The sequence below is a fragment of the Notamacropus eugenii genome, chromosome 3 (assembly GCF_028372415.1).
Source record: "Notamacropus eugenii isolate mMacEug1 chromosome 3, mMacEug1.pri_v2, whole genome shotgun sequence".
In the NCBI taxonomy this organism is placed as follows: Eukaryota; Metazoa; Chordata; class Mammalia; order Diprotodontia; family Macropodidae; genus Notamacropus; species Notamacropus eugenii.
In genome coordinates, this window is record NC_092874.1 from 275,199,684 (window position 1) to 275,213,195 (window position 13,512).

At 38.5% G+C, this 13,512-nt stretch overlaps 1 protein-coding gene across 4 annotated transcripts in view; it reads left to right on the plus strand.

Annotated features, from left to right (window-relative positions):
* The window catches only part of PLEKHG7 (pleckstrin homology and RhoGEF domain containing G7), an 85,763-nt gene that overhangs the window by 60,996 nt on the left and 11,255 nt on the right, over window positions 1–13,512 (plus strand). For all 4 annotated transcript variants that reach the window (XM_072655571.1, XM_072655569.1, XM_072655568.1 and 1 more), the window contains exon 14: window positions 9,076–9,155. In XM_072655571.1, the coding sequence (XP_072511672.1) occupies window positions 9,076–9,155 (80 nt within the window). The remainder of the gene's footprint in view (window positions 1–9,075; window positions 9,156–13,512) is intronic.

Consider the following 13,512-nt stretch of genomic DNA (forward strand, 5'->3'; position numbering starts at 1 on the left):
AAATGGCAAACCACTCCGAGATCTTTGCCAAGAAAATCCCAAATAGGGTCACAAAGAGTCTGACATGACTGAAATGATTGAACAACAATCACACAAAAAAATACAGCCTGCCTGTTTGTTTCACTGTGATGCTGGGTAATCAACTCACTGAACCTGGTGTGAGGAAGACCTAAGTATAATTCTTACCCCCTGCATTTATTAGTTGTCTTTGCCCTGGGGAAGTCACTTTGCCTCAGTTTCCGCATATGTACATATATACAATGAGAGAGGAGGTAGAGGTAGATTCAGTGGTCTTTAACAGCTCTAAATTTCTGATCTGATGAATCAAAGACAAGCACTTTTTGGAACTCTGAGCATTCAAATCTCATCTTAGCTATTTACTAGCTGTGTGACCTTGGGCAAGTCATTTAACTTTTCTGTACCTCAGTTTTTCATCTGTAAAAGCTAAGGACTGAACTTGATGACATCAAAGATTCCCTCCTAGCTCTAAATCTATGATGCAATGATCTTATTCTAATGTTTTCTGCTGCCAATGTTACAGAACATTTCCTATTCAGGCACCTTTCACCCTTTAGATTATATAAATAGGAATGGGAAAGATTCATGGCACTTTTGTGGCACTGAGGATCCCAGTTTAGAGCTGGAAGAGACCTCAGAGGTGAATCCTCTCATTGAACCAATGAGGAAACTGTGGCCCAGAAGGAAGTAGCTTGCCCAAACCCACATTTGTTTTTCAGTCATGTCTGACTCTTCATGATTTCATTTGGGAGGTTTTTCGGCAAAGACACTAGAGTGGTTTGCCTTTTTTTTTTTCTCCAGCTTACTTTACAGATGAGGAAACTGAGGCAAACAGGATTAAATGACTTACTCAGGGTCACACAGCTAACAAGTGTCTGAGGCCAGATTTGAACTCAGGTCTTTCTGACTCTAAGCCTAGTGCCCTAGCTGCCCCCCAAGGCCATGTAAGCTATAAGTAACAGAGTCAAGATCTGAACCTAAGTCATCCTGACTCCTAAAACTAAGCTTTCTTCACTACATCATTCTGCCTTTTAAAAGAAAAAAATTCTTGACCTGCATTGATTCCTTTGATTCTAAACCATCTATTTTCCTTGGATATTTTATAATAAAAGGAAATTTTTAAAAAGTTTAAAAAATAGCTACTACATTAACAGCTCTATCTTAGTTCATTGTTCTTGCAGGGAGGGGAAGAAACAGGGACCTAAAGATGCCCTTTGAGACCTGAAATAGCCAGATGTTAAATCCTGAGTTAAATCTCCTACAGGGGTCCTTGAGTAAGGATTGAGACATGAACAGAATCTGACCAGCCAAGGGAGACCATGACCACTGGGGACCTCAGGATGACACTGGCCTTTGCTGTCCAGAAGTCCTCTTAAAAAAAATAGGGCTGTAGCAAGAGAATGTGCTGACAGTGAAAGAATACAAGTTAAAGGAAATAACACCCAATGAAAGTCTGGGAAGACTCACTGGTTGGTTTTCTGGTTTGTGCCAATTCAGACCTTCAGTTGCAAAGAGTGCCAACATATCCCTAGATCTAATAAATGAATAGAAAGAGCAGGAGTTTTACCAGACTAAAACAAACTAAATGAATTTTCAAAGATTTCTTCTTTAAAGGCAGTATGTGACAGTAGATAAGGATTATCTCAAGAGTTAGAGCTTGGGTTTGAGTACAGACTCTGACACAGACTGGCTGTGTGATCTCAGGCAAGCCACTCTAAAGCATCTCTCTCAGATTCTCAAATTACAGAGAAAAGGATGACTGGAAATTCATTTAGACAATGAAATCACTGGTTCAGCCCTCTTCCCTCCCCTCCCCCAATTATATCTCTTCAATTCATTTAATCTTTACTGGCCTGACTACCTGATCATCAACTTCCCACCTGCCCCCTAAAACACTCCTGACTTGGGGACTCTCTGGTTTCCTCTTTGAGTTTCCTCTTTGTTTCTGGGAGACGTCTATCATTTCTTGAAATGTATATAAAAAATAATTTCACTTTTTTAACACTGTACTTCCTTGTTATCATCTGTATTTAGTTAACTCTATTTTAACAACAACAAAGCAAACAAACAAGCAGAAATGTTCCCCTGCAAAGGCTTCATAGAAGGGAGAGAGCCAGCCAAAGAGCCAAGAAGACTTGGCTTCACATCCATCCTCTCATACATACTGGTTATGTGACTCAGGACAAGTTGCTTAACCCCTCAGTGACCTGATCTAAGGGATTCCCTTTACTTTTGCTTCTCTTACTGCTATAGCTAGCATTTCTAGCACAATATCAAATATCAGAGGTTATAAAGGGCATCCTTGCTTCACCCTGATTGTATTGAGAAGGCTTCTAGCTTATCCCAATTACAGATAATGCTTGTGAATGATTTTAGATAAATATTACTTATCATTTTAAGGTAAGATCTCCTTACTCCTATAATCTCTAGTGGTTTTTAATAAGAATGGTGTAGTATTTTGTCAAAGGCTTTTTTCATATCTGTTGAGATAATCATATGATTCTGTTTGTTTTGTTATTAATATGGTATATTGTGCTGCTAGTTTTCCTAATATTGAACCAGCCCCACATTCCTGGTATAAATCCCACCTGGTCATAGGTGTATGATCCTTGGAATATATTCCTGTAATTTCTTTGCTACTATTTTATTTTAAAATTTTGCATCATTATTCAATAGGGAAATTGGTCAATTATTTTCTTTCTCTGTTTTGACTCTGCCTGGTTTGAATTCAGCACCTTATTTGTGCCATGAAAGGAATTTGGTAGGACTCCTTCTTTGCCTATTTTTCCAAATAGTTATGTGGTATTGGAATTAATTGATCTTTAAATGTTTGGTAGAATTTGCTTGTGAATCCATCTGATCCTAGGGATTGTTTTTTAGGAAGTTCATTGATGGTGTATTCAATTTCTTTCTCTTAGATTGGGTTATGTACGTATTTTATTTCTTCTTCTGTTAATCTGGGCAATTTATATTTTTGTAGATATTCTTCCATTTCATTTAGACTATCAAATGCATTGACATATAACTGGGCAAAATAACTCCTAACAATTGTATGAATTTTCTCTTCATTTGTGGTGAATTCACCCCTTTCATTTTTTATACCAGTAATTTAGTTTTCTTCTTTCCTTTTTTAAATCAAATTAACAAATGATTTACCTATCTTATCAGTTTTTTCATAAAACCAGCTTCTAAATATTATTTATTAGTTCAATGGTTTTCTTTCAATTTTGTTAAACTTTCCTTTGATTTTCAGGGTTTTCAATTTGGCATGCAATTTGGGGATTTTGAAGTTGTTCTTTTTCTAGCTTTTTTTTTAAAGTTGCATATCCAATTCATTGATCTGCCCTTTCTCTATTTTGTCGATGTAAGCAATTAGAGATATAAATTTTCCATTAAGTAATGCTTTGGATACATCCGATAAATTTTGGTATGCTATCTCATTGTTGTCATTTTCTTTAATTAAATTATCAATTATTTCTATGATTTGTTCTTTGACCCACTTATTTTTTAGGATTAGATTATTTGATTTCTAATTAATTTTTAAGCTTTCCATTGTCCATTATTGCATTGTATTATGATCTGAAAAGAATGTGTTTACTATTTTTGCTTTTCTGCATTTAGTTGTGAGGGTTTTATGTCCTTATAGGTCAATTTTTGTGTAGGTGCCATGTACTGCTGAGAAAACATATATTGCTTTCTATTCCCATTGAATTTTTTCTAAAAAGCTATCTCATATCTAAGTTTTCCAGAATTTTATTCAGCTCCTTAACTTTTTCTTGTTTATTTTTTTATTAGACTTATCTAGTTCTGAGAGGAGAAACTTGAGGTTCCTCACTAGTATAATTTTATTTTCTATTTCCTCCTGTAACTCATTCAACTTCTCCTTCAAAAATTTAAATGCTATACCATTGGATGCATATATGTTTAGTATTGATATGACTTCATTGTCTATGGTACCTTTCAGCAAGATATAATTTTCTTCTCTATCTCTTTTAATTAGAACTATTTTTGCTTTGTCTGAGATCATGATTGCTGCCCTGTTTTCTTTGCTTCGGTTGAAGCATAATAGATTCTGCTCCAGTTCCTCATCTTCACTCTGTGTGTATCTCTCTGTTTCAAATGTGTTTCTTGTAAACAATATATTGCCAGATTCTGGTTTTTAATCTATTCTGCTCTCTGCTTCTGTTTTATGGGTGAGTTCATCCCATTCACATTTATACTTATGATAACTGTGTATTTCCCTTCATGCTATTTTTCACTTGTTTATCCCCCTTTCTCTCTCTTACCCCCCACTCTTTCCTTCCTCTTAAGTGTTTCATTCCTGATCACTGCCTTCCCTAATTTACCCTCCCTTTTATCAGTCTCCCTCCCCCCTGCTATTATCCCCATCCCTTTTGACTTTCTTATAAGGTAAGATAGAATTCTATATCCAACTGAATGTGTATGTCAGTTCTTCTTGAAGCCAATTTTGATGAGAGTTAGATTTAAGCTTTGCCCATCCCCCCCATCTCCCCCTCTATTATAAAAGCTCTTTCATGCCTCTTATGTGAAGTAATTTACCCCCACCCAATCTCCTCCTTTCCTTGTCTTCCAGTGCAAGTTTCTTTTTCATACTTTATTTTTTTTGGGGGGGGGGTTATCATCCCATAAAAGTCCCCTTATATCCACACCCTCTGTCTACATATACTCCTTCTAATTGCTCTTATTAGAATAAAGTTAAGAGTTACAAATATTGTCTTGCCATATAGAAATATAAACAGTTAAACTTCATTGGCTATCCTATGATTTCTCTTTCTTGTTTCTTTTTTACCTTTTTATGTTTCCCTTGAATCTTGTATTTGGAGGTCAAACGTTTTATTCAGCTCTAGTCTTTAAATGAGAAATACTTGAAAGTCCTCTATTTCATTAAATATGCGTTTTTTTCCCTGAATGATTATATTCCATTTTGATAGGGAGGTGATTCTTGGTTGGAATACTAATTCCTTTGCCTTCTGTTATGTCACATTCTAGGCCCTCTAGCTCTTTAATGTTGAAGCTGCCCATTCTTATGTAATCCTGTCTGCACCTCCATGATATTTGAATTGTTTCTTTTTGGCTGCTTGCAATACTTTCCCTGGATCTATGAGTTCTGGAATATGACTATGATGTTCTTGGGAGTTTTTATTTTGGGATCTCTTTTGAATGGTGATTGGTGCATTCTTTCAAATTCTATTTTGTCCTCTGGTTCTAACGTCTCAGGGAAGGGTTTTTTTGATTCTTTTATTTTCTTTGAATTTTTTGAAAGATGTTATCCAGGTATTTTTTTTAAATCATTTTTTAAATCACTTTCAGGTAGTCCAATAATTCTTATATTAGCTCTCCTGGATCTATTTTCTCGGTCAGTTGTTTTTCCAATGAGAAATTTTGTATTTTATCTTTTTTCCCTTTTTTTTTTGTTTCATCGTATCTTAATGGCTCATGAAGTCATTAGTTTCCACTTTTTCAATTCTCATTTTTAAGGAATTATTTTCTTCAGAGAGCTTTTGTACTTCCATTTCCATTTGGCCACTTCTATTTTTTAGGGAGTTATGTTTCTCAGTAAATTTTCATATATTTTGTTCCCATGCTATTGACTCTTTTTTCATGATTCCCTTGCATTACTCTCATTTCTTTTCTCATCTTTCTTCTTCTTCTCTAATTTGCTTTTAAATACCCTTTTTAAGCTCTTTCAATGACTCTTTTTGGACCTGAGACCAAAGTACATTTTTCTTTCAGGCTTCATTTTTAGCTATTTTGACATTATTGTCCTCTTCTAAATTTATTCCGTGATCCCCCTTGTTACCATAGTAACTTTCTATAGTCAAGCTCTTTTTTTCTTTGTTTTTTGTTCATTTTTTCTGCTTTTTTTAGTGACTTGATGTTTTAATGTGAGGGTTGGGCTCTGGTCCTACCCTGTCCCAAGATTTTTGTGCTGAGACACAAAAAGGATCTTACTACTGGCTTTCACTAGGCTTCAGGTATTAGCTGCTTGTTTTCTCTGGAGGATAGGCTTTCCTTCTGGTTTGTAATGGGAGCTGGAGGTCTCCCTCTTGACCTCCCCTGGGTGTAAGGGTTAGCTTCTGATCTGCCCCATGGATGGGACTCTATTGCTGGTTACTATGGAAACAAAGTCTCTCTACTGGTAGGCCCCAGGGGTGGAGTCTTGCTTTGGCCAGTTCCATAGTGGGGTTTCACTACTAGTCAGCAATGGGTTCAAGGCCTTTCTGGTGCTATGGGCTGGGTTGGGACCTTGCTGAACTGCATGAAGAGCTCACTTTGTCTAGGGGACTACTGGTTTGCAGGAGGGCAGGGACTCACTGGTGAATTGCCCCAGGCTTGAACCCTTGCTGTTGCCCCCTGGTTCTTGCTAATGCTCTTTCACCTCACTCCCCTCCCATCAAAGTGAGACAGACCTTTCCTGCAGGGCTGATAAGTTTCTTCCCTACTCCTAGACCAATTCTGAGGCAGTTCTCTAGATGTTTGGAGGGGAATTTGGGTGGGGGGAGCTTCAAAGGATTCTTTCCTCACTCCTCCATCTAGAAGTCCTCTAGAGAGTTTAAAATTTTCTAAATCAGAACCATAAATTCAGAGGTTATCTAATCATTTCATAGATTAAGAAACTGAGGCCCAGAGAGTTTAAGCACTTTTTCAGACAGTACAAGGTCAATTCAGGATTTGAACCCAAGATCTCTGGATTCAAAGTTATTGTTCTTTTCTACTCCATCACACTCCCTCCTTTTTTAGAAACAAGATAGATGAGCTAATTTTCCTTTCCTGGCTAAACACATTGACCACATCATCTGTTGCAAATATAAAATGCAAACAGTGCACAAATTTGAGCAGCTGGAGGTTTTAACCACAAAATATTGTGTCGTCCATGATGCTGAGGATGCAAACCTTTTTCCAGATGGCCCCATAATGAATCCTGCCAGAGGGATTTTGCTTCTGAGATTTTCTGAGACTGAGACTCTGCTGTCCCATATTTTTTATAAAAATAAAATTATGGATATCTTTCATTTTCATCATCATCATAATAGCTAACATTTATATGATCCATACTATGTGCTAGGTACATTACAATCATTATCTCATTTGGCCCTTAAAACAACCCTGGGAGGTAGGGGCTATGATTATCCCCATCTTTTGGTTGCTCAGCTATTTTCAGTCATATCCAACACTTCATGTTTCCATTTGGGGTTTTCTTAGCAGAGATACTGGACTGGTTTGTCATTAACTCCTCCAGTTCATTTTACAGATGAGGAAACTGAGGCAAACAGGGTTAAGTGACTTGCTCAGGGTCACACAGCTATTAAGCATCTGAGGCCAGGTCTGAACTTAGATCTTCCTGACTTGATGCCCAGTGCTCTATTTACTGAGCCACCTAGCTGGCCTTAGGGGACAACAGCAGAATTTCTGTTATCATGTGCCTTCACTCTCCTGGCCATCCCATGTAGCAAAGAATATTTTTAAATTGTTCTGTAAATTTTTCAAGTAACAAACTTCTTTGCATCCTTCATATTTGTCTTTTTAGATTGCACAGTAATATTCTCTTATTTATGTCCTACAACTTTACGAGAGGGAGACACAGAGAGACAGACAGACAATGACTTTTTAATCTAATGACTTCCTTGGGATATAAGCCTAGTTGTGGAATCTCTGGGTCAAAGGGCACTGATATTTTAGTCACTATATTTGTACAATTCCAACTTGCTTTCCAAAATGGTTGCAATGTTACACAGCTCCACCAACAATGCACCAGTGTGCCTGTCTTCTCATAACCCCTCTAATAATGACCATTCTCACCTTTTGTCATCTTTGTCAATTTGCTGGATGTGAATGAAATAAAACCTCAGGGTTGCTGTGATTTATATTTATCTTACTGTCAGTAATTTGGAACATTCTTTCATGGGGTTGTTAATAGTTTGTGATTTTTCTTTTGAGAAGTGCTTGTTCATACCTGTTGACATTTGTCTAGCAAATGGTTAATCAATACCTATTAGTTATCTATATATCCTAGATACTAAACCCTTAGCTGAGAAATCTCATACAAAGATTTTTTTCCCCATTTGCTTCCTTTCATAACCTATATCCATTCATTTTATTCATGCAAAAGCTTTATAATTTCATGCAATTATAATTATCTATTTTACTTTTTGTAATTTGCAATCATCTTTACTCCTTGTTTGGTTAAGTCAATTGCTTGTTCTGATGGAACTTGTTTATATGGTGTGATTTCTTACCTACTAACATAGAATCACCAGAAATGTGACCTTGGAATCCAATGAAATACATCCTCACCATTAATAACTAAAATCATAGGTAGAGTGTTTTTTGAGCTGGGTACTAATGTGGATGCAGAAAAGACCAGTGCTAGTATCCCAGAGTATGGATCAAATCTCTCCAGAAGTAAATAAATGTTGTGCCATGTCCGAAAAGCAGAATTAAGCTCTAACAAAGGCATCCTATTGCACAGATGAGTGAGGTCATTGAACTGTAAACAAGTTTTAGGACACATGCATATAAGAAGAATCTATGTTGGGGATTTCTAGTGTGGAAATTCCTTCCATCAGCACAAATAACAACTCATCAATGGGACAGTAGATATATCCCAGAGTCACTGAGGTTGAATGACTTGCCCCAATAACAAAGCTACTAAGTGGCAAAAGTGAAATTTGAACTCAGGTCTTCAATGTGGAAACTAGACCTCAAAGAAGCTAAGTGACTTGTCCAAAGGAATACAAGAACTAAGCGGAAGAACCTAGATCCTCTTACTCCAAACCCAATATTCCATCCACTGTGAGATGTTTGATTTCATCAGTAAAGGGAAGTTCCCACTAGAAAACTCCTTGTACCAATACAGATTGACTTCTTCTCTATAAGTTTTGGTCTCAAAGAGTCACCTGTGGGCACTGAGGAGTTAAGTGCCCTGCCCAGTGTTGCACAACCAGTACATATCTCAGAGGAAGAACTGGAGATCAACAGTAAAAGCTTATGTTCCTGTTTCTTGCCTCACCTCTTCCCTTCCCTCTCTTTCCTCAGAAAGCACCAGATTCCTAGACGTCTACCTATTTCTGTTTGATGACTTCCTATTAATTACAAAAACCAAACACAACAAAAAGGTAATAAGCTACTTTTCACTTTGCTGAGTTGTTTCTTTTAAATAAGTAGTTGTGGTGGCGGTGATTTTTACACAGAGACATAGCCAAAATACAAGTCTTCATAGAATCTTAAAGTTGGAGCTGGAAGGAACCTTAGACATCATTGAGTCTCACCCCCTCATATTACAGATGAGGAAACTGAGGCTGAAGAGAGATTTAAGAACTTAAATGAAGCTTTCAGTTCTATAGCTAGAAATCAACAAAACAGATATCCAGTTTATCCAGGATTTCTAAACTACCATGATTAATTTGTAGAACATGGTGATAGTCACCACAGAGCACACCCAGAGTACCTGGGTTAAGGGGTAAGAGGGGGAGACACCTAGGTGGTATAGTGCATAGACCAATGTCCCTGGAGTCAAAAGGACCTGAGCTCAAATCCAGTCTCATACACTTGATACTTACTAGCTATATGACCCTTGACAAATCACTAAACCTCAACTATCTAAAAAAGAAAAAAATAGAGTACCCTAGAGTATTCTGCAAAGAAGTGATGGAGAGGCAGAGAGCAGGTAGAATGGGGCAGGAGCTTACTCAGGGGCACCATCTATCAGCCTATTGTAACTAACTATTCTTAGTCATAGGTGTTAAGCTCTATTATTTCTTCCATCAGCAGATAGCAACTCATCAATAGCTTAGTAGAAAAATCCCAAAGAGTTGGCTGAGGGTCATCAAGGTTGAGTGACTTGCCCAAGATAAGTTAATAAGTAGCAAAGGTGGGATTTGAACTCAGGTCTTCAAGTGTGGTAACTGAACATCTGTTGCTAAAGGCCTGTTCTCTAACTTTTTATCCTGGGGCAGAGCCTTGCTTTCCTGAGGGCTCTACAGAAGTACCAAGGCAAGAAAATAAGCATTTATAAGGTGCCTACTATGTGCCAGGAACTATGCCAAGTGCTTTTTACAATTATCTCATTTGATCCTTTGATTATCACCCCCATTTTATAGATGAGGAAACTGAGGCAACCAGTGCTTAACTGACTTGCTCAGGGTCACACAGCTATTAAGTGCCTGAGGACACATTTGAACTCAGGTCTTCCTGACTCCAGGCCCAGCGCTCAATGCACTATCACCAGTTGCCTCTGAAGGAGGTACCTTTTACAGAAAAGGTAATTATTTTGAGAGCCAGGAGGCAAAGAAACTTTCATATTGAGGCTGATGAACAATTACAGTTTTTAACTATATTCCCACTCAGCGCTGGTTGGCAGGGCTAGGGAGTCAGACTTTTTAAACCAAGGCAGGACAGCTGTACAGTAATTAGGATGGTCTCATACTGACTCCAGTTTCATAAGCCAAAAGCATTCCCGATCAAGGACCAGGATCTTGTTTTTATTTCTCTATTTCTTGACCTTTCCAGTGGAATGTAAGATAATTAAAAGCAGGGACTGATTACAGATTTGGTCTCCACGTTCTCAAGAGCCCAGCAGCAATGTCTTATGTGCAGTAATTGCTTAATAAATATTTGTTGAATGGAATGGAACTGATTGAATCAATTGCTCAAGACTGTTTACTTGGTCTTTTTTTCTGGTACCAGTCAACTTTGGATAACAAAGATCTCCTGGACTTGGTTTTCAAGTGTACCTGTATCAAGTCCAGGACTTCAAAGAAAAGAGACAGCCACACCCACCTAAAACTCAGTCACGTTGTCCAGTCATGACTGACTCTTCATGACCCCATTGGGGGTTTTCTTGGCAGAGGTCTTGGAGTGGTTTGCCATTTCCTTCTCCAGCCCATTCTACAGATGAGGAAACTGAGGCAAACAGGGTTAAGTGACTTGCCCAGAGTCACACAGCTAGTAAGAGTTTATTGAATAACATACCTTAGAGCTGGTGGGGTTGAGTCTATCGCCATCATCCTAATAATCCCAACCACTCATCCAGTCATTCCTCTGACTGGTGAGGACCTTGCCCAAAATACAGTTACAAAAAACATTTTTGCTCACCTTTGTGTTAATTACTGCCTTTGGCCCCCTTCAGCTGCTAACACTATTGATCTAGGGCCATGCCATTTTTCTGTATTCCTCCTCCATTACAGTCTCCTGCTTCCATCTTCTGTGCACATCTTTCAAAAATCCCAAAACACCGCAAGCTGTTTGCACCCAGCATACATCTTCCCATTTGTCATCCTATCTCTTCTGAGACCCTGCTGTTCCATTCAATTACCATTTTAATACAAAGAACCTTCTTAAATCATTTCATGGGTTTGTTTATATGAGGCTGACTGGTATCACGGAAAAACTAAAGCAATTAGGGGTGGCCATGTCAAGTTCCTTCTCCATTTGTGGGTCTCAGTTTTAGCTGGAAAGTGAGAGGGCCCAGGCATATGATGTCTGAGTTCCTTTCCACTTCTGTGACTTTAAAAGGGCTCTGATCTGACTCTCCTAAACACCGTAGACTTTTAATTACTACCAGTAGTTCAAGAAGGAGTATCCTGCAATCAAATATGGTTTTGATACCAAAAAATCAAAAGAAATTCACAGATATCAGCCAAACGTTAGTTTTTCAAAGAACTGGAAAACTTGGCAATACTTTCCTTCAGTCATCACCTCAAGAAAGTTAGCATGGGATGGAGAGCCAGCCTCAAGGCCACAAAAATCTGGGTTCAAGTCCAAAGTTTTACACATACTGGCTATGTGACCTTGGCAAATCACTTAACTGTTGTCTGCCTCAGTTTCCTCAAATAGGGATAATAGGGTTGTGCAAAGACCAAACGACATAATATTTATAAAGAGCCTAGCAGTATGTCTGGCACAGAGTAGGGGTTCAGTGTTCATTCCTTTCCCCTGCTACCTTCCCCAACCAAACCAACGAAATCACAGATGCAGTCCCAAGTCCATTGCCACCTCAAAGGGACTGGAAATTAGAACGCTCATAGTTTTATTTGCCCAGCTGTCAGACTGCTGTCTAAAAAAGAAAGATGGGCCTACAGGGATGGATGGAACAGTTCATAGGAAGCAACCGGTGGATGAAACCACAAGGTCCCTCAGGGAGAGAAGTATTTACACAGCTTGATCTTGTTTTCTGACCCCAGGTTCAGGGTATACCAAGAATTTCCTGTCTGATTGTTATTGTCCCATTAAGTAAAGCATCCTCAGAGTTTAAGCTGGGAGGTGAGAGTGGAGAAGGGGGGAGAAGCTCATGATCTCTTACATAAAAATATCCTTTTGGAAGGAAAAAGTGGGGTGACATCAAGGAAAGGAATCTATATCTTTAGGGGAGATCTCAACCACCTTCCCTTCCATGTACCTGCCATTGCTTTGGGCACGGGAAATACTGTGACAAAAATGAAATTTGTCTGTCCTCAAGGAACTTACATTTTGTGTGTATGGTGGGAGAGTCAATCAGTACAGTACACAATTTACACAAAGGAATTTCAAGGTAATTTGGCAGAAGAAGAAGACTAATTATTTCAGAGATTAGAAGGGGCTTTGACAGAAGGTGGAACATGAGTTGAGAGCTGAATGGAGCTGGGGCTCCAAGAGGTGGAGCTGGAGCTGGAGGTAAGGAAGCAGAGGTGGAAGTGAGAAGGTGGAGGTGTGGGAGTGGAGGTGGAGGTGAGAAAGTGGAGGTTGAGGTAAGGAGAACATTCCAGGCATAGGGCACAGTCTGGTACCAATGAACCAGTTGTCTCTATACAAAGACATAGAAATAGAATGTCATATGATGGGTGATAACAGGGAGACCCATTTATTTGGAAATTCAAGTTCATGAGAGGGAGAGCTTTAACAAGTAGATTGGAGCCAGACTGTTAAGGAATTTAAATGTCAACCTATGACATGCCAATGATGGCCAAACCCAACTGGACCTTGAAAGAAGCATTATGGCCAAAATTTTCATGTCATGATCATCCATAAGCCATGTCATTCCATTCTAGGCAAATCAATGCAGTTCTCTTGTGCTGTTTTGCATTTCACTTCTATTATGCAGATCAGAATCATTTCCATCTCTTTTAAACTGCCTCATTTCTTATTTTAAAAATGATTGCAGCAATTTGCAGACTCTGGGGTCCTGAGTTTATCTGGAGTCTATGCCATTTGTAGCATCTTCGTGACTGGATCCAAATGCAGCATAGCAGGAATCATTCCTTCCCTCTTCGTCTTCCATCTTACTCCAAAAGGGATCAAAATATAGGGCAGCGACACCTCCTCTTAAGTGTAATGGTGGTAAAGATTCAGTGACCATGGGTTTCAAAAGTGAATGAATGAAGTAACATTTTTTAAAGTCCTGCTGAATGCCCATGGGAATGGCCCTGTGTTAGATGCTGAAGGCACAAAGAAAAGCCAGAAAGCAAACAAAAAGAAAAGCAAAACACAATGACAAAA